Here is a 20,824-nt window from a genome sequence, read left to right as displayed (position 1 = left end):
CAGGAGTATGTAATTTAATGTTTATATAAATTCCAACATCATCTGTTTTACTCATAAAATCACTGTTTTATTCCAAATAAATATTGAAAAGTGAATGAAAGAATGAATGGTTCTGATTTCCATGAGGGAATTAAAAATATGAAAGAAAGAGCAAGAAAACAGAATGGAAAAACCCTATGGGTTACCTCTTAGATGTGTCATCTAAGCATAACTGGTAGTACTATTGACCTGGAAATCTATTTGTATTATCACTGATGACCATAATAACAGGAAGAAAATGCCCCTTCTGAAAAATTTTCTTGACGATATTGTGTCAGAGTACCAGCAGAAAACAGGATTCATTTCAAATGAGACTTTTTGCAAAACCACTTATAGAAGTATGGGCAAATGAAGAAAACAAACAAGGGATGGTGAAGCACCAGAGACAAGTAAAAGCCAGAGGCCATTACTATCCTTAGTGTTCAAGGGAAAGAGGGAGGAAATGGTGACACCAAAGCTCAGTGAGAGCTCGGACCATGGACCAGTGGAAGCTGTGGGGGAGGAAGAATGTAGAAGTAGCCCCATTATACATGGCGCAAAGCAGTGAGGGAGCAGGAGAGAAATATCCCACACTCTCTCCCTTCCCACCTCCTGATCTCCTGCCCTAAATGAGACCTGGTTGAACTTATTTAGAAGCCAGCAGGAATGCAAATCTGGGATTTGTATTCCACAGGGATCAGTTTCATGTGGAAACAATGCATGGCACAGAGGAGCAGAGAATGGATCTGAGGCAGCTGGCAAATAGAGAATGGCCAACACAAGCACATATTTTCTACTTATATGGAAGGAGGAATAAAGTGAATCCATTAAGACATGCGGGCTTTTATTTTACTGTAAGAAAAAGATAGTTAAAATATCAACAGCTCTGAAAGCCTAAAGAAGTGTGGCTGGTATCTGTGTACTCATCAAATCTTTGTCACAAAGATGGGTTAGCCACAGGGGAAGATGAAGAAAAACTCAAATTCTTTTATAATGAAGAAACTTGTACCAAAATAAGGTTTATCATAGCTAGAAGAGATAGGAGAATTAATTTGATCAGCAATGAATATCTAAAGGCTTGGCAGCAAAAATTCAAATATAAAGTCAACAAATGAATGCAAACCCTAGCAATCTCAATTTGACATGTGCAAGCCTCAATTTCTGTTGTAGACAGGATAATGTACCTAAGAAGATGTCCAAGTTTAATCCCCAGAGTCTGAGAATAAATTAGGTTAGAAGACAAAAGGAATTAAGTTACAGATGGAATTAAGATGACTGATCAGCTAATCTTAAAATAAGTAAAACACTTCAGGGCTCTGTTCCCCCAAAGAAGCTTTGGACAACCAGTAAGAACTGGTAGAAACTTCTTTCTCAAAGCTCCAGAAATCAGTTCAAGGACTGCAGTAATGGGGCAATGACCAAATCAAAGAAAAGGCTACTTAAAAGTAATAGGATCTCATGGCATCCTACCTGGCTTCTCCCTCATCCCTCCCTGGCTTGGTGTGAAGCCAGCCCATGTTACCACTGGATCCCTGGTCCCGGTTTGAAAGAGAGCAGAGTAACCCTCATGTACATACTGAAAGCATGTATGTCTTGTTCAGTCTGTCTGGTGATGGCCTGAGGGACTTGCTGCCCCAGAACTTGCCCTGCTTCTAGATGGTAGATCATGGAACTGTCCCACAGAATGCAGTGGGAGAGCAGTCAAGTTGTGTTGCCTGGTTTAAGGGATTGTTGGTTGTGGGACATACAGTGCACTGTTCAAGGCCATAAGGAAATTGTTTCCTTTGGAAGAGGGGACATTTGTATTCACATCAATTGTGGAATTCCTAGGCCCACATGTGCATACAGGCACAGGATCAGGGTAGCCCCTAAAATTTGGACTGGAGCTATTCTCTTAACTCACTGTATGGATAAACTCTGAAGAATAGAAGATCAATTACACAGGTCAATCTTCAAACTTTGTGAATGGTATTTTATTTTTCTTCTTCCTCCTTCTTCACATCCTCCTCCTCTTCCTTTTCTTATTCTTCTTCTTTGAATGCCTGTAGCTAACCAAAAAGGAGAAAGACAGAGATGAAGAGGAAGAAGAAAAAGGTCCTGCTGAAAGTTTAAATGAAACACTGAAAAATCTTTGCTACACAAGAATGGTGATCTATCATCCTGAAAGAGGGATAAATACAACAATAATTAGAAATAACTAAGCAAGCATATTTACAGAAAATAGAATTACTTAAAAAGAAAGGAACCAGAGCATTGAAAATTATCCCACAATGGTTTTAAATGGCTTGGTTACTGCTCTTGATTCTCCATGTTAATGATGAAAAGGCACGGCACAGAGAAATTTTACTTTAGCCATTGGTTTAGCTTGAGTTCCAAATATGCAGTGGAATTGATTTCTTTTTTTCCCCATTAGATGTCTGAAAATATTAATCAGTTACCAAAAGATATGCAGACAGAAGAGAAAAATAAAAGAATGGATAAGCCACAGATTGGAAAATCCATCCCAGGTAACAGAGATGACTGCTTCTTGATGGAGAGAATTAGGTTAGGTCTCATGAGATAGAAATTTGGAAAGAAAAAGAAAAGCAGAAGTTTAGGATAACAGTTTGAGAATAATCAGGCAAAGGTGAAATGTAATTAAAACTAAAAAAAGAACATTCTAGAATGAGATGTACTGTATTTTAACCTCCAGAGACCACTCTATCTGAGAAGTTAGGATTTAAGGGATGTTAGGAATTATTACATAGATATTTCCCTTTTACTTCTGGTATATTAGAATAGATAGAAGGAAATACCTGAAATCTTTGAACTGTAATCCATCGGCCTTGACCTTTGATAATGATTGTATAGCCTTTATCTTGTGCCCCTGTGATTTGTAAATACACACACTCACACACACAAAAGTGACGCACCTTCACTTGTTCCCATTTATCCAGTTTTTCAACTTTGGAGTCTTGTGATCACAAAAGACAACCTCTAGTGTTTATTAATGAAGGGCCTTGGGTCAGCTCAGAACTAACCCACCCCAAGTCCAAAGTTATCTTGATAACTGAAGCTGGATTTAACCAAAATGGGCCCACCTGGCATGCACAGTAGCTTCGACTTTAACCTATAAGTCACCTGTACCTCATTACAACACTAAAAAATCGTGTTCATCATCATATTAAGGTCACTATTTTCTTACCTATGTCCTATGACTAAGCATGTAATTAACCTGTGCATCTTCAGTAATTTGATCACCTCTAATCACATCATCTGGCATCATAAAACCTGCACCTCTTTTAATGCTATAAAACTGTCAAAACTGGGCAGGCAACAGCAACTCAGTGGCAAAGTTCTCACCTGCTGTGCCAGAGACCTGGGTTTGATTCCCCGTGCCTGTCCACCCCCCCCAAAAAAAACTGTCAAAATTATTAGTTCAGGAAGACAAATTTGGGGGCCGATAGGCCATCTGATCTCCTGCTTTATGCCTAGCAATGAACTTTTCCTCTTTTTTGAAATTCGGGTGTCTCAGAAATTGGTCATCTGAGCACATGGGCAAAAGAATACCCTGTTTTTGTTCGGTAACACCACCACCATGATAATTTGTTACCAGCATAAGGCTTTTTTGCAGCAGACTTCAGAATAACCCCTTTCATCACTATAGTATAATTGCCCCACTTGCAAATGTGTCATGGTTGGGGAGTTCTGCTGCCCTGTCCTGTTTGCAATGTGCACCTGCCCTTCCACCGACAGAACCGAAAAGGGGAGTGCAACATTCAGGCCCTGTGCTCAGGGCTCCATTCAGTGCTGGGTCAAGTGACGCACTTCCAATCAGGCGTATCTGCTCACCTGCCTTTTTCTTTGCGATAATATTCAGTTGTGTAAATTTCAGTGACTATTCCATCATGCTGTTATTATGTAGCAGAAATAAATTCCCTGTTTACTTTAGCTTTGAGCTTTCAAGGGAAGGAAGCAATTGGTATTTATAGCAAGTTATTAAAATCTGAAGTGAAGAGACACTATTTATTCTATTCTAAAATCTGAAGTGAAGAGACACTATTAAATTCCAAATTAAAATGACTCTGGCTGAAACAGGACTTGAAGTTTTAAAAAAAAATTAGTGAATATAGACCAGAAGGAAAAAAACAAAAGATTACAGAATTTTGTCCTCTCAAAATTGAGGTAGTCCATGCATTTATTTGCGGAAAAGTGAGGGGAAACACACTACAATGGGCCCTTTAAAATGAGACTCCCTTACACACACACACAAAATTCTGAAGAAAAACAGGGAAATTACTTGAGTGCAGATGTTTCAGGTCTAAGAAATCCATTGTTCTGTTTGGAAATGTAAACTGAGTACTTTTTAGCAGACCCTCTTTATAAGAAATGTTAATTTTCAAAATGCTCTTTGTTGTAGATTACTGTTTGCTCTCAGAGACTTGTGGAATTTCTCCTTCAGGCAGATGTTTACAGGAAATATGAAGCTGAGATCATAGGAAATGCTAGAAACATCAAGGGGCTCACTCTGGCTCAGAAGGAACTTTGATATTCCATTTGCAGCTGTTATCTAAAGTGGAGTAATCTGAATGTGCCATTAGCCCACTTTTTTGTTTTGCTGAGTCCTGGGGCAGGACCCCAACCTTGTGGGTGGGGTTGCCTTAATATGAATGAACGTTTCCACTTCAGTCATCCAGTTAAAGGTTAGTCTGGGGCAGGAAACAAGGCAGCCTTCATGTGAAACAGTGTCAAAGAAAATCATTACTCTCTGAGTCTGTTCACAGTTTGTTCTGATTCCTGATGCAGGAGGATGCCTTTTTGCTTAAGAGTTAAGCACAAAACTTCGAAGTCATAGGAATTTTGAACTGTAACTCAGTAGCAAGTTGCTGAAACAGTGCTGCTCAAACTATGGTCCCTGGTTCACAGCAGTCTGAGAAATTTATGTTATCACTCAATGATGAGAAAGTACAGAAATGTAGAATGCTTAGAAACCTGTAGAGCAGATTGATAGAGTAACTTTATGTCTATTGAATCTAGTAAATAAATTGAGATTTGTATTTAATAGCTTTTTCTATAGCAATATTTCCAGTTATTTATTTTTATTGTATTTTCATTTTCTCACCTTGAAATTATCATAGATTTATTGTAAATAATAAATTAGACAGTATTTGGAAAGTGCTTATCCTGATACCTGGCATTTAGTTGCCACTCAATAGATTGGAGCTAATATTAGCACATATTAACTGTTATAATTTAAATAATGAGCAAGAATTTACTAGATAAAGGAAGTAGGGGTCAAAATTATGAGGGAGGAAACCCAAACTATTCCTGTTAACCCTAAAGAACACCTAGGGCTCTATCTGAGATTCTACAAATGTTTTATGCACTAAGATTACTTTGCAGAAACTTTCAACATCCAGATGGTCCCTTGGTCAGATAAATCCTGAAACCCAGAGGGGCCGGCCTCCCCAAGCACATCAACTACCTCTATCCCCCCACAAACCCATATTATCAACACCCCTTTCCAATGTGAAAAAGTTAGAAAAGTCTTAGCCCAGATACCCTGAAAGATCGGGAGAGGGATCAAAGGAGAAGGAGGGGCTATAACAGAGAAGATAGGATTTAACAAATGAACATGACAGCTGAATCATTATAATGATGTCTCTTTTAGTCTCTAGTGTCCTGGAGCGGCCAGAAGGAAAAACCTGAAATTATAGATATGTAACCCAAACTCTGAAATCTGTTTTATAACTAATTATTGTGGTGTGCCTTGAAATGCAGTGCTTTTATATATATATGTAATATTTCATTTCACAAGAAAAAAGTGTTTTTAAAAAAATTAGAGGGAGGGAACAGGATATAAAGAAATAAGAATTCATGAAAAGACCTGTCAATCTACCTGAAAACTTGAATGAACACATCAAAGACATGCAAATTTAAATATAGGGATGGCCTTCGGGGTTTGCTGGCTGGTCTTGTTCAATTGTCACATTATTCTTCTCAAAAATTATTTTCAGGTCCTCAAATTTCCAATATTTATGACTCTTGTATTTGTTCCTTTTTAGTTCTGAAAATATGTTTACTATAAATATTGGTGGTTTTGGACATTCTCATCTTGTGAGATTCAAAATGATAAATATGAACCCTGGAGCTCACTTTTGTTTGTTGTCAAATGTGTTCAGACACAAAACAAAATTTGTACTTATAAAGGATATATCATATTTAATTAAGAAGGTTAAATGTTTATAAGTATTCTAGGATAGTTTTCATATAAGCAATTGTCTTCGTAACAAACATTTCTAAATTTCAGACCCTGGTTTGACCTCTAGTTTGAAGAAATTTGCTACTCATTGTATTAGGTAAGAGTGTATCCTTAAAAACAAAGATTTTTTCTTATAATTATCCTTTAACTACTTTTCATTCATTGAACCACTCAGAAATAGTGAGTTATAAGTGCAGATGCTCTCCTGTTCTGGAAATTAGCTTAATATTTTATTTTTCTTTATTTGTGTATCACAACACATCTATGATGTAGGAAACATGAAAACATTCTCTACATTAAAACTTTTGATTCCTAATTCTTTGTTATTTTCTCTCTTCTTTCTGAGAGCTTACCAAAAAGTTTTGAAGGCAGGTTTGCATTCTGCCCCTTCCCCAACACTAATTTAGACTTTCATCCCTTCAAAACACGTTCTCATCTAATTTTTAACTAAAACCAAATGAGCGTCTCATTCTTGTTAATCAGTTATAGTCTCTGGCATTAATATCAGAAAGTTATCTTTCTTAAGAAAAATTCTAACAGCAGCACAAAGGATCTATTAGAAATTGTTGGGGGAATGGGCTTCCCTCCCTGACTATCATGGTTAGGTTATTTGATGTTGTGAAATCGGTACTGTTTTCATGACAAAGTGTGATGGCAGATGGTGGGCAGTCAAACCTTCCTGAAATGGGGAATTACAAGATGGACCAATTCCTAAAAAGCCCTTAGCTAGCACAGTGAAGTGGTTATATTATTTAGTAGGAGAAACAGACTGTGATTTGAGCCCCAAATGACCTGAATAATACACCAGAAGCTTCCTCTCATTTACAAACTACACTTAACAGGCAGATTTTGCTGCATACTTACAAATTGTCTATGGAAATTAAAGGATATTAAAATCAAAGGGTCAATTAAATGCAAATCATCACTGTTCTCAGAACAGGTACTGACTGTTCTAGTCTGTATGGCAGGCTTTGGTGATTATAGAGGTCACTTCCTATTTAATTCACAATGGAATTCAAACAGAAATAGTAAACTATTAGTTTGTGCAGTGATAGCCCTTACATTTGCAGATTCCCTACTAGCCCTTACATTTGAAGATTTCCCACTAGCCCTTACAATTGCAGATTCCCCATTAGCTCTTACATTTGCAGATTCCCTGCTTACAGAATGCTTTGCTTGTAGTTTTGCATGGGCAGTTTCTCAACATTCTGTTTTTCACCCAAATGACTTCTCTTTGGAAAGCACGTTCCTTCTCACCTTCTCAGAAATAACATTCCCTTGCCCATCACTCTATGCTGTTACTTTATTCATAACTCCTACCATCATGTGAAATTATCTCATTTGCAAATATTAATGCTTATTTGTCAGTTGTCTGTCTCCTCTGCATAGAATATTACTGCCTGAGAGCAAGGAACTTGTTTTGCTTTTTCAAACCCTGGCTCAAAACGTGTGCAATAAATTTTTGGGGAACAAATGATGAATGAATAAAACAAAATTTAAAATTGAGAGAATGTAAAACAAAAATGATCTCGTGTTATTCTTTGAACAAGAAAATCCACCAATTAGTTTATGAAGCCTTTTCTTAGAAACTGATGAAAGTTCTATGGCCATGCCTCTAACAGTTTTTTAAATGCCCCATCTTTAATGTCAGCAATCTAAGGAAATAAAATAATTGAAAAGGAAGGTAAACAACTGATTAATAGAGTATCAGAACTATTGGGAGCATATGAGTTTTGCTAAAGTTTTGCTAAGTATATATATGTATGTGTTTGTATGTGTTTCTTTGTAGGAATTTGCTTTAAAAGAATTACTGTCAGAAAAAAAGAGCTTTCCTTAAAACAAGTACACAAAAATACACCCACTAACCATACATAATATGTGACAATATGGTTAGTTTTCATCTGTTGTTACCCTCTAGTTGGGAATTTAAACACAGAATGGTATCATTAATGCCAAGACACAGGGGTGATTTGGGGATACCATTACCATATTTTACAACTCTCTATATAATATTTGTTTTCTCAGTATCTAGTTATTATTCTGAGTCAAATCCTACTTCAGCTCCATTCTGTTTAGCCTGTACTTAGTCTTTATTGATCATTTTATCATAAAAAAGTGAAAGATCAATTTTCTATTATGTTTGTTAACAGGCAGAGTAAGATTATGGTAGGAATGGCAAAACAGTTGATAATTATTTGCAGAGAAGGTCAATTTAATATACTAATGGGAACCTACAAATAAGATAATAAATCACTACTTGATCTATATTTGTTCTTCTATTTATCCTGAACATCTCAACATGTCTATTTGTGTGGATTCAAGTGTAAAACACTACAAGTGACTTTTTAGAAAGCAAAAAGACATCTTTAAAAATATTTACAATTTAAATGTCTTCATTGTACATGAGTTAGAAAACAAAATGTGTAAAAACATGAACAGATATAAAATTAGCCCAAGGAATCTGGCATATAAGTGGAGATTAAATACTTCCCTGCTCACTATTGAAATATAGCATTCCCAAGGCAGCTACATTTAAGTTTTTGTCATTTTTAAGCTTTTGGTTTACTCAGAAGCTGAAGCTTATATAATTTGAATATGATATTTATATCATTCATTACTCCTAAATTCTGGAAAATGACACAGTGCAGCACAGAATCTGTTGCATAGTCTTGCCATTCTATAACCAGACTTTTCATTTTTCCAACCTAGAGAAAAACTGCCCATCTACCACAGGAAATTAAGCATAGAATATTTGCATGCATTTATTTTATGCACCTGTTAAACATCCATTATGGGCAGATTGTCACTTGAATACAGAGAGTTATAAAAACCAGATCACTATTTTCAGAGCTTAAAGTCAAAGGGGATTATGACATATGCAATGATTAGGAAAACCACCTCAAAGCCTACTCCACAGGAGAGGAAGATTTATTCTCATAAAGTGTCTTAAGAAAGTGATCTATATGGACAAAGAAGTATCTGGCAGGATTAAGTAAGTACAATGGGGTAAGAGAGTACACATGGGAGCCACTTAAAAGCAACAATGAACTTCCTTTCTAATGATTATTAAAACATTGGCCCATTAAACACAATTACTTCTAAAATTTACTTCTAAAAATAAAAGTCTAGGGTTGTTACTGTCATTGTCCTCAGCCTGTTAAATAAGATATGCTCTGCTCTCTCAGTAACTATGGCCTCAAAAGGAGAGACAGAGCTGGTAAAACATGCACAAGGTCCTGAAATAGATGATCAAGCTTTGCCAGCACAAAGTAGAAAGCATAAAGCTCTGGCATGTTGCCTGGTGCTGGCCCTACAATGAAGGTAACCTAGGAGGTTGAGCTGGTCATCTGCAGCTATGATACATCTTGCAGCTAGAGGCAGAGCATGATGCAGAGAGTAAACTGGTAGAATAAAACAGGTAGGGGAAGATGAGATGGCTGTGTCCTCTTCAATCACCACAAAGGCATACTTTAGAATGAGTGTCTCTAACCTTCCTGTGGAAAGGAATTATCTAGAGAACTGTTTAAAAGTATTGAGGCATGAGCACCATCCCAGAAATTCTGAATTAATTTAAGTGCTCTGAGGTGGTGTGCAGGGCATTTGTTAAGGCTTACAAGGTTCATAAGATGTTTCTAATTTGCAGGCAAGGTGGTTAATCACTGTTTTAGACAAAGAAAGGAGACTGAATTCCTCAGTGAAGGGGTTGGCTGAGAATTGATCTTTAAAAAATCCTTTAAATCTATGATTTCATGTCTTTTTCCCCTCTGATGTGATCCTTGATGTTGATTTGAATCTGATTTCCTCTAAGTGTTCAGGACGCTGGGAGATAAGACAGTGGAGTACAAGTGTATCATTCACACTGGACTTCACAACCTAGGGGGAGATCCACTTTTTGACTGAAGTGCCTAATGTAGAATAAATCAGGACAGTCATTATTGAATGTTGGGAAGCAATAGAGGAAATGAAGATAAATATATTTCAGCAATGGCAACTTTTCATTTTTATGAAATGAATGAATAACCAACAAAAATCTGATGCGCACATTCATTTGAGCCTGTCAGAGAAGAAGAATGTCTTTATTATCAAACAGACTTAGTGTTTTGGAGTCTGTGGGACTGTTCTAGATATTAGATGTCTTTAGTGAAATACAAATGAGAAACACATTGTTACCCACAGTCTGGACTTCCAAGCATGTGTGTCTATAATCTTGACCAAAGCTTTGGAATTCAAAAACTGCAACTTTTATACTTTCAAGATGCCTATATTTTGGGGTCTAGAAAGTATTAGTAGACCAAGGAATGAATAAGAACAGTTGTATATAGCATAATATTCTGTTAGTAACAGCTGGAGCTCACTCCTGCCTAGCTATCCAACACAGGTCAGCTTCACATCAGAAGGTTTGTGTTGTCACATTTCAACCTTTCCTTGCAAAGGTGGATCAGCCAGCTGCATACATTTTAAGTTTGAGGATTAACAGAGAGCCATGACCCCAAATCTCTACCTTTGCCTTTCTGTGCTGCAACAACATACTGAGGAAAGGTTCAGGTTGGAACACATAAGTATGAGTCTAAGATCTGTTGCTAACCTGTCCGCAGCCGTCTCGTTCGGCTTCTGATCCCCGGCCGGCGAAGGGAACAGGAGGGGAGAAAGAGACGGACGCAGGCAAACCAACTTAAGTGACAAACACGGGTTCGAGGCACGCAACGGTTGTGAGCACAGACCTTTACTGGAGTTAAGCTTGCATTCTCTGTTACAGGTTCCACGCGGGACAAGATACCCCGCGGGGGAACAACCTCTATGCGGCCGTCAGGTACGGCTCCCTGTGGGTCGTCTCCACCCACCCTGTCCGGGTAACCTCTTATATACTGTGCCCAAACCCAATAGGTTAGTGCCACGTATACAGAGGTGATTGGAAGATAGGGTTGGTGGGCGCGTGCGTCATACGTGGAAACAGGATGCGGGCGCCATCTTGGCTCACTCGATGGGCGGGGGGAACTCTAGAGCAGGCTGCGGCGTGTCCACTAGGCCCGACCCGGGAGGCGGCTCTCCACATCTCCCCCTTTTTTATTTTGACCCAGTGTCTCCATTGATGAGTGAGCTCCCGTGGGCCTGAGCGGCCCACTACATGTTTTGGTGCTTTGGGGAGTCTGGACTAGGCTTGCTAGGCACCAACCAGAATGCCTCCTCATATAGAGACCGGAGAGCCCGTGAACTGGAAACAACGTGACTCTCCCTGCAGTGCTTCGCCTCGCAACTGGGTTATGTAGGGGGGCAGGAGAGCGGCAACCAGAATCGAGAGTGTCGCTAGGTGTCTCTGTGCAATGGCTGGAGTCTAGTCTGGCCAGGACCGTGACTCCGCCGTAGAGATCATCCTTTAGACAAAAATTATGACTTCTGGTGCCGCCTTTTACACCCGGGACACAGCCATGGGCTTTGCAGCAGATCCTGTTTTCGAGCGCCCCGCCCTGAGTGGCCGGGATGGGCCATCCGGTGAGGGGAAGGACTGGGTAGCGGGACGGTCGTTGTCAGGAGCACCAGGGGCGAGTGACATAGCCAACATAGTGGTGACGCGTAGCTGTTGCTGCGTCTGGAACAAGCGTTCTAACAAACATTTAACAATGAGCAGAGTTACTAAGAGTCCCACTGCTAAAAGAATCCAAGTGGTCAACCTGGGCCAAGAGAACCATGAGGTGACTTGGTCCCACAGTAGCTCGTAGTGGGAAAAGTGGGGTTAAAGCTAGTTTCTCTTCTACTCGGTCGGAGGGTCACTTGCACTGTTGTTGTCATCTTTTCGGTCGTCGCCATCATCAGTAGAGTTGGAGACCGGATCTGGTGGCTCTGGTTGGAGGCTTATCAATTTTCTGGGCAACAGTTCCTTGGCGTCCTCGGGCGACGTCACGGTTCTCACCAGTCTTTCCAGAACCCACACAGGTTGACGTCCTGGTTCCTGGGGAAAAACACAAACAGAGCCTCTGGCCCAGCTGAGCACCGGGTCAGGGCCTTTCCATTGCCCCGACAGGACATCCTTCCAACGAACTAGACCTCTATGTGGAGGACTCGGAGTAGTGTGCTGAAGAGCAGGTGTCATTCCTAGTGAATTTTCATTTAAAAAATTATATGTAAATAAGGCTACAGACAGTTGAGCCTTCGGGGACAAGCCGTGGCCTATTCCCCCTTTCTGTTTTTTGAGCAAGTCTTTAAGAGACCTGTGTGCTCTTTCAATGATTCCTTGCCCTTGAGGGTTGTAGGGGATACCATGTTTTAATTGCACTTCCATATTTTCACAAAATCTTTGGAAGGCTTTGCTGGTGTAAGCGGGTCCGTTGTCTGTTTTTAATATTTTCGGCTTACCCCAAGCTGCCCAAGCGGCAAGGCAGTGTGCAATTACTTGGTGGACTCTTTCTCCTGATTCGGCAGAGGCAAATAAAACTTGAGAACAAGTATCCACTGACACATGCAGGTATTTAACTTTACCATACTCTGAGTGATGGGTGACATCCATTTGCCAAATGTCTCCCGGGATGAGACCTTTAGGGTTAACCCCAACTGAAGGGACTGCTCTTTCCACCTTAGTCTTATAGGTGTGGGTGGGAATCTCCCCTCAGTGGCCCCTAGGAAAAACCCAGGCCTTGTTTATCATAATTGGAGGCAGCCTGAATAGGCACTGTGCGCCCCTGCAATGAGGCTCCTAAGCCTTTGCCAGGGATATACCCCATTCCTTTCAACAGGCGCTTAGAAGTTGAAGAGCAGCCACTGGTCAAGGTAATGTCCATTTGGGTTAGGATGTCTCTTCCCCATAAGGACACGGGCAGGGCTAATACATAAGGCTGAAAGCTACCTTGATGTCCTTCTTCATCGGCCCAATGAAGGGCAGTTGCGCTGAGCATGGGTGCTGAGATCTGGCCTATTCCTCTGATGGGGTCCTCCGCCTTGCACGTCGGCCAGGCGGAGGGCCATTCCTGTTGTCTTATGATCGACCGATCGGCCCCGGTATCTAGTAGGCCTAAGAAGGATCTGCCTTGTACTTTAATAGTCAGCATGGGTCGAGACTCTAGGGACATATGGAGGCCCTCAAAAACCTCTCCAGTAGATCCAAACCCCTTAGTTCCTCTCTGTCTGGTTCTACTCGGAAAGAATGCATGTAAGCTGGGCAAGAGCAGGAGCTGTGCCAGCTTATCACCCTTTGCAATGACTAGAGTGCCTTGCTGAGATTGTACCATAACCTGGGCATAGCCTGTAAAATCTGAATCTACAATGCCTGGTATAACTGTTAATCCTTTCAAGGCTGTGGATGCTCTCCCTAATAGGAGCCCCACAGTACCTGTTGGTAAGGGCCCTTTAAAGGAGGTCCCCACCAATTGGACTCCCATGGAGGGGGTCAGTACAAGCCTGGAGGTGGCACAGAGGTCCAATCCTGCTGAGCCAGGGGACGCACGGATTTGGACGGGTGTTGCATCGTCGCGTGGCAAGCAAGGGGGTCCGTCGAGAGGGCGGACCCCCTCTGCCCGTTTTTTGGAACCTGTTCAGGACGGCCAGAAAGGCGCACACCCTGCGCATTGAAGGCTGACCTACAGTCTTCTGCGCGATGGGGTCCCTTGTGGCAACGGCCACATAGCCTGGTTGCCGCATATGGTCTATCAAATTGTTGGGTAGCAGGCGGTTGGCCTTTATTGGGACAGTTTCTTTTAATGTGTCCCGACTGGCCACAATGATAGCATCCCTTTGGTCTTGTTCCTAAGTCTTTGGGTTTCTTTGTAGCTACTTGTAAGGAGCTGGCTAGCATGGCAGCTAGACCTGCATTGGTTAACGGGCTACCAGCATCTCTACAGAGCCGAACCCAATCCGTCAGGCTTTTTCCCCTGTTTTGTACTAGGATGACTTTACATTCCTTGTTGCACTGCTCAAATATCATTTGTTTAACTACGGTCTCTGCCACTCCTGGATCTGAGAAAATTCTCTCAGCCGCAGTTTGCATTCTGGCTACAAAATCCACGAATGGTTCAGTGGGGCCCTGGTGTATGCTACTGAGTGAAGCTTGAGCCTCTCCCTCGCCTGCCAGTTTTTTCCAGGCCCCTACGAAACAGCGGAAAATCTGGGCATAGACTTCTTGAGGGAACCCTGTTTGATTTTGGGCATGGGCACCTTTCCCTAATAGCATATCTGCATTCCATCCGCCATGTCTCCCCACTGCGTTTCTCGCAGCTTGTTCCTCGGCTAACTCCTCAAACCATGCTTTCCAATCTATGAATTGGCCCGGGGGCAGACAAGCACGGGCTAACTGATATATATCTGCAGGTGTATGATTTAGGGCGGAAAGATTTTCAACCATATTCAGGGTAAAAGGAGCATTGGGGCCATACTGATGGACGGCCTGCCTCAACTCCTTTAAAATTTTGTAATCATATGGTTCATACTGATTGTTACCTTGGGGATTGACAATAACCGGGTACATCTCTGAGACTGGTTCCGGCCCAAGTGGCTTGTAACCACCCAGCATACCAAAAGGTCTAAAAGTTGAAAAAGGAATCCAATTCCAGAAATGCCTCCCTCTATTGTTTGATGACGTGAGACCCTGAGGGCCTGCGTACGCAGGCGGGGGGCACAGCTGTAACTGCCCCTCCCTAGACCAGCCTGTAGGGGGTTCCGGGTCTCGCAAAGGAGGGCCACTGTAATTACCTAATTCGGCCACCAGAGGGAGCCCATGGTGAGGGTTTTTGGCGAGATCACCAAAACCATTCACCGGAAGCCGCCGCGCCCCTGCAGCAGGCGCTGGCGGGGCGGAAGGCTGCGTGGGTGAGACAGGGGGCCTCCCCCAATCGATCAGCGGAGGCGCGTCTGCACCCTCGGTCTCATCACCATCTGACTCTGAGTCAGAGGTGTCTGAACTAGTGCTTGACTCTGGCGGCTTGCGAGGTGGCGGCTCACTCTTACAGGAGCCGTCTGCAGACGAAGCCGACCGAATTTCCTGAAGCGCGTGCCGTGCCTCTAGCAGGGCAGGGAACGGACTAAGGCCCGTAGCAGTTTCTGCCTCAAGACAAGCACGGACGGTCTCCCAGATAGGGACTAGGATCGGGTCCATGCATAGGCCCGTCCGGCGCGCCCGATCTATGTTGTTACCAAGTCTTATCCAAGAAGGCAAACTGAGGCTACCGGAATGGGCGAACCAAGGGGCAAAAGCAGCAATATCGTCAAGGAACCGCAGGAGGGAACTCTCCTTAACCGAGATACCCCACTGCTTCAAAAGGGTCTTTAAGGGAGCTAACAAAGGTGAACTTCCTGACTGCCCCATGCTTGCAGTCGGCACTGTACTTTAATCAATCGGGGAGCTCTCCCAATTCACTGGGGCTACCTGAACGCCCACAGCCCTTAACTCTCACGTAATAAGAAGTACTCACCTTCTCGCGGTGATCAGGCGCGGGAAGTCCGCTGCGAGCTCAGGATGCACGTCCTTCTCAGTTCAAGAAGAGACAGTACGGCTCTCCTTGCAGAAGAGGTGTCGAGAGAGGAGGTTCCCCTTCCCCGTACGGGCCACCACTTGTCCGCAGCCGTCTTGTTCGGCTTCTGATCCCCGGCCGGCGAAGGGAACAGGAGGGGAGAAAGAGACGGACGCAGGCAAACCAACTTAAGTGACAAACACGGGTTCGAGGCACGCAACGGTTGTGAGCACAGACCTTTACTGGAGTTAAGCTTGCATTCTCTGTTACAGGTTCCACGCGGGACAAGATACCCCGCGGGGGAACAACCTCTATGCGGCCGTCAGGTACGGCTCCCTGTGGGTCGTCTCCACCCACCCTGTCCGGGTAACCTCTTATATACTGTGCCCAAACCCAATAGGTTAGTGCCACGTATACAGAGGTGATTGGAAGATAGGGTTGGTGGGCGTGTGCGTCACACGTGGAAACAGGATGCGGGCGCCATCTTGGCTCACTCGATGGGCGGGGGGAACTCTAGAGCAGGCTGCGGCGTGTCCACTAGGCCCGACCCGGGAGGCGGCTCTCCACACTAACCAGCTAGGAAACTTGGGCAAATTGTTTAAACTCTTAACATCAGTTTCTTTGAATTTAATATAAACTTAATGAGGATATCAGTATTATTATCAACTTTACAAACTCTCCTTTAAGGAACTAGCATGAAAATAGTTACCAAATCACTAGCTATCCAATACTGTATGATAAATCACCACAAAACTTTATTATGCTCATGAATTCTAAGGAACAGAAATTAGGGAAGGTCTCAGCCAGGTACCTCTCACTTATGATATCTTGTGATTACAATCAGATTTCGGTGGGAGCTGCAGTCATCTGAAGGCTTGAATGGGTCTAGAGAATTCACTACCATGGTGGTTCATTTATATGGTTAACAAGTCATGGGCCTCTGCCCCTCCCCATATGGACCATAAAACTGGTACATCCCAGAGCAAGCAATACAAGAGACTGTGGTGAAACTGTATTACCATATATGACCTACTTCTGGAAGTAACTCACCATAACTTCCATTTTGAGGCCAGTTCGAAGTACATTATTTTATGAGAGTGTGAATACAAGGAAGTGAGAATCACTGGAAGCCATCTAGGAGGCTGGCCACCAAACTCAGCTATTTTTATTTTTTCTACAAGTTAGAGTATCAAGTGCCCTCAGACTGAGTTTGGTTAGGAAATGAGAAAGGAAATTCTGAGATCTGCCCAAGTAAGACAGATGTGGATGTGCTGCCACAGGAAGAAGTCCAAGAGGACACCTAGAGGAGAGAACAGAACACATTGTAGAAAACCTTGAAAAAGAAAATGGAAGAATAGGGAAAATAACAGACACTTTATTGTACAATTCTGTTAGGACTAATCTGCCTCTCAAATAGTTCAAAAGTGGCCCATGTTCAAGGGTCTTATAATTGAATTGGACTTTTAATTGAAGACAATATATTTATTATAAACAATTAGCTATTAGGCAAAGATAGCACATGCAGTAAATATTTTATTAAACACGTTATACAGATTATTTGCCTGTGTGTTCCCAGAGCCATTCTCTACCTTTTACTTGCTTAGCTTCATATTGCAGGCAACTGATCCCTGCCAAATATATTTCTCAGGCTTCCTTGCCAATTGGCTTCTGCCTTCTTTTTACCAATGGGATGCATTGGTAGGAGATTGAAAGGTGGGACAAAAGAAGAAATCAACCTATTTTTTTCTCTCTCCTTTCTACTTTAAGAAGTATCTCCAGCACTGACTGATCCTCTCCATATTTCCAACTCCCACCAGACAGATGCTGTTTCTGTCATCCTAGCTGCTGTTGGACAGTCTCTGTCAAGATTCTGGTTCCCACGAAAACGCACTTGCTCTCAGGTTCTGTTAACTCTACATCCTCCCTTGGGATTCTTGATTTTCCTATTTTCTTGATTGCATCACTATCCCCTGAAGACCTTTCATCTCTTCCAACACCCACTATTGACTCATCTTTTGTGGGTTCTGTGATCTTGACTGATCCTGACTGAAAATGAAAAAGAAGAGATCAAAGATGGCCCCAAATATTGCTCAAACTATGCTACACAATGTTAATTTAATTAAAATTTTGTATAATAATTAGATAGTCTAGGATCTAGGTTAATGTGTATTATGATACATACATCAAAAGAATAGGACAACTTTGATTGAATCTCAAGGATCATGTATATGTGGGTTTGGAACATGGTTGGGTGGGTAGAAGGAGCAGAATGGTTAAGGGCCAAAGATAAATAATTAAAAGTTACCTGAATTATGTTTAAAATGAGGTACTATAAGACCTCAGAGGAATAAGAAAATGACTTAGCCTCAGGAACCAGGAACTGTTGGAACAGACGAGGGAGTTTTGAATAGGATGCTAAAAGATGTTTCTGTTTGCTAAAGCAGCTAGAATGCAGCATACCAGAAATGGGGCATTGAAAAATTGGCTTTTCCAATGGAGATTTATTAGGTTACAACTTTACATTTCTTAATCTATGAAAATGTCCAAATTAAGGTACCAACAAGAGGATTCTTTCTCTGAGGAAAGGGTGATGGCACCTGGGGTTCCTCTGTCACATTGGAAGGCACATGGTGATGTCTGCTGGTCCTTTTCTGGGTCTGGTTTCAAAACAACTCTCTCAGCGCCTCTGGGCCATTCCTGCTTCTCCCAGGGCATTTTCTCTCTAAACTCTCTGGGCACTTACTATTTTTTTTATCCTCTTCACAAAGGACTCCAGTGAAGGATTAAGACTCACCTTGAATAGGCTGAGTCACATCTCAACTGAAATAGCATAACCAAAATGTCCCACCCACAATAGGTCCACACCCACAAGAATGGATTGACAGAACATAATCTTTTCTGGGGTACATAACAGATTCAAACCAGCTCAAAAGATGAGCAGATTTTGAAAGTTTAATATGGGGATAACAATATTCTAGAAGTAAGGAAGAGTGTATACAAAAATTTAACAGCAAAAAGATGGTGTGCCTGTTTGAAACTATTGTGTAACCCAGAAAAGCCATGTATTATTTAATAATTATCTTGTAAGGGCAGCCCTTTCTTTTAACCTGATTCAGTACTGTAGGGTTAAAACTTTTAATTAGATTATCTCCATGGAGATGTGGCCCTCCCAGTTGTGGGTGTGACCTTCTGATCAGATTATCTCCATGAAGATGTGACATACCCAATTATGGGTGTGGCCTTTTGGTTATATGAAGATATGATTCCACCCATTCAAGATGGATCTTGATTAGTTTACTGGAGTCCTTTAAAAGGTGAAACATTTCAAAGTGTCCAGCAGACATTGCCATGTGCCTTTCCATGAGAAGCAAGCCAGAACCTAGAGAGAGCCAAGGGAAGCCAAGAGATTAAAGCCAGCCCTAGAGAAGAAAGTGAGGAACTCCTACCAGAATAGAGACTGAAACAATGGAGTCTGAGAGCAAGGGACCTGCAGAAGTCAGCCCCATGCCTTTCCAGCCGACAGAGGTGTTCTGGAGAGCATCAGCCTTTCTTGAGTGAAGGTAACCTCTTGTTGGTGCCTTAATTTGGACATTTCCTCAGACTTAGAACTATATATTTGTAACTTATTAAATTTCATTTATAAGAGTCATACTATTGCTCATATATTGCATTCTGACAGCTTAACAAACTAATACAGATGAGAAATTTACATTTCACATAACAGGAGGTCCAGTTTGACTAGAACAGTAGAAGAAAAGCTGGAATGGTCACTTGGGTCCAAAGAATTGAAGGGCTTACATGATATTTGTGAGTTCCAGTTCTTATTTTTCATCTATCCATAGCCTATAACAAGTGGAAAGACAACATCTCTGAATTATGTGCCATAGTATAACAGGAATTCTGTTCACTGCCCAATATGGAGTACCTAATAATGTGATCATCATATAGTAGGTACTTAATATATATTTGTTGAATGAGTGAATGTGGCACAGTTCATTCACATAAAGATCAGGGCACCTACTAAGTGAAAGACATTATTAAAATATACTGTCCAAATATTTCACAGCACAAAGCACAGCATTAAAAAAATTCTAAATACATTATCAAGATAAATGCCAACACTTCTCAAAATGTGAGCTTTGAAGTACATGAGTCTGTAAGAACTTGAAGATTATTTAGTGCAATTCTTTTTCTGAACAATCTGGACTTGGGCTCAACAGTATTCAATACTTATTTATCCCCTTAAAGATGTTCATACTAAAATATGACCCTTAACAGAAGTTAATGGATCTTCAAACCAGAATGTCTTTCCCAACTTACAGAGCTGCTCTGAATAAAAACACCAGGCTCCCAGATGACAGGTTTTGGCATGTGTGACAGAGCTTTGGCACTAGCTGAACTTTATTCCATTGTCTCACAAAACACCCAGAAAACAAAGCCCTATAGATGGCTCCTCATTTCGCTGGCTCATGAAGGAGAAAGGACACAACGGGCAGTGCTTGGAAGAGATCCACCTGTGGGCAGAGGCTTTTAATTGAAATCTCAAATGCACACACTCTCTGGTATGTCACTTCTTGGAGCTATTGCTATTCTTCCCCACTAGGCACAACATTGCTCAGACTTCTGAAAGGATAGAAAGTTGGTCCACATATGCTGCAGCCTGGTAAATGTGGCTACAGTGAGACCTTAATAAATCTTGCCCTTCAGAGGCTATGGATAATTGCTCTAGGGCCATCCATTTCAATTAGTGAGATTTAGTTTTGTCTCCTTTGGTCTATTTTTAACAAGACTGTAAAAGAAAACATCCCAAGGCAATGAACATGAAGAATGATGTGCATTCTTTGTTTGTAAGGGAAATGACCATTTATCAATGTTTCAAGCAAATGGCTATCTTTTTAAGTAAGGGTTTTCATCATAATGGAATTTGATCTTTAGATTACCCTTGATATATGTAGAAAGAATAAAAAGGTGACATTGGTAAATGTGTCTAACAGGGAGGAGAGAAAGAAAAGCTTGGATGGTGGTTGCATATTAAACTGCTACTGGAGCTCTATTTTAACATTTGAAAAATAAGGACTTTTTCCTATGATATAATGGATAAATATATGGAAAATGGTAGCACTCAGGATGG

The 20,824-nt window shown here is 41.6% G+C and overlaps 1 protein-coding gene across 1 annotated transcript; it reads right to left on the bottom strand.

Moving 5' to 3' along the window:
- Window positions 1-12,870: 12,870 nt before the first annotated feature.
- On the bottom strand, window positions 12,871-15,338 carry LOC143675654 (endogenous retrovirus group K member 7 Pro protein-like). The gene is made up of 2 exons (XM_077151739.1): window positions 15,185-15,338; window positions 12,871-13,310 (listed from the first exon to the last, which is right to left on the bottom strand). Exons 1-2 carry the CDS (start codon window positions 15,336-15,338, stop codon window positions 12,871-12,873), a joined length of 594 nt encoding a protein of 197 aa, XP_077007854.1.
- Between the last annotated feature and the right edge of the window lie 5,486 nt (window positions 15,339-20,824).

The sequence above is a fragment of the Tamandua tetradactyla genome, chromosome 3, assembly GCF_023851605.1.
Source record: "Tamandua tetradactyla isolate mTamTet1 chromosome 3, mTamTet1.pri, whole genome shotgun sequence".
Lineage (NCBI taxonomy): Eukaryota > Metazoa > Chordata > Mammalia > Pilosa > Myrmecophagidae > Tamandua > Tamandua tetradactyla.
The sequence above is the reverse complement of the archived record's forward strand: the minus strand, read 5'-3'. Positions and strand labels throughout refer to the sequence as shown.

Bases quoted from the DNA above. Each gene is read 5' to 3' on its own strand.
- LOC143675654 (XM_077151739.1), bottom strand. From the start codon at position 15,338: ATGGACCCGATCCTAGTCCCTATCTGGGAGACCGTCCGTGCTTGTCTT. The intron at 13,311-15,184 runs GTGAGCCGCCAC...ATATGTCCCTAG, and splicing joins TGCAGACGGCTCCTGTAAGA to AGTCTCGACCCATGCTGACT.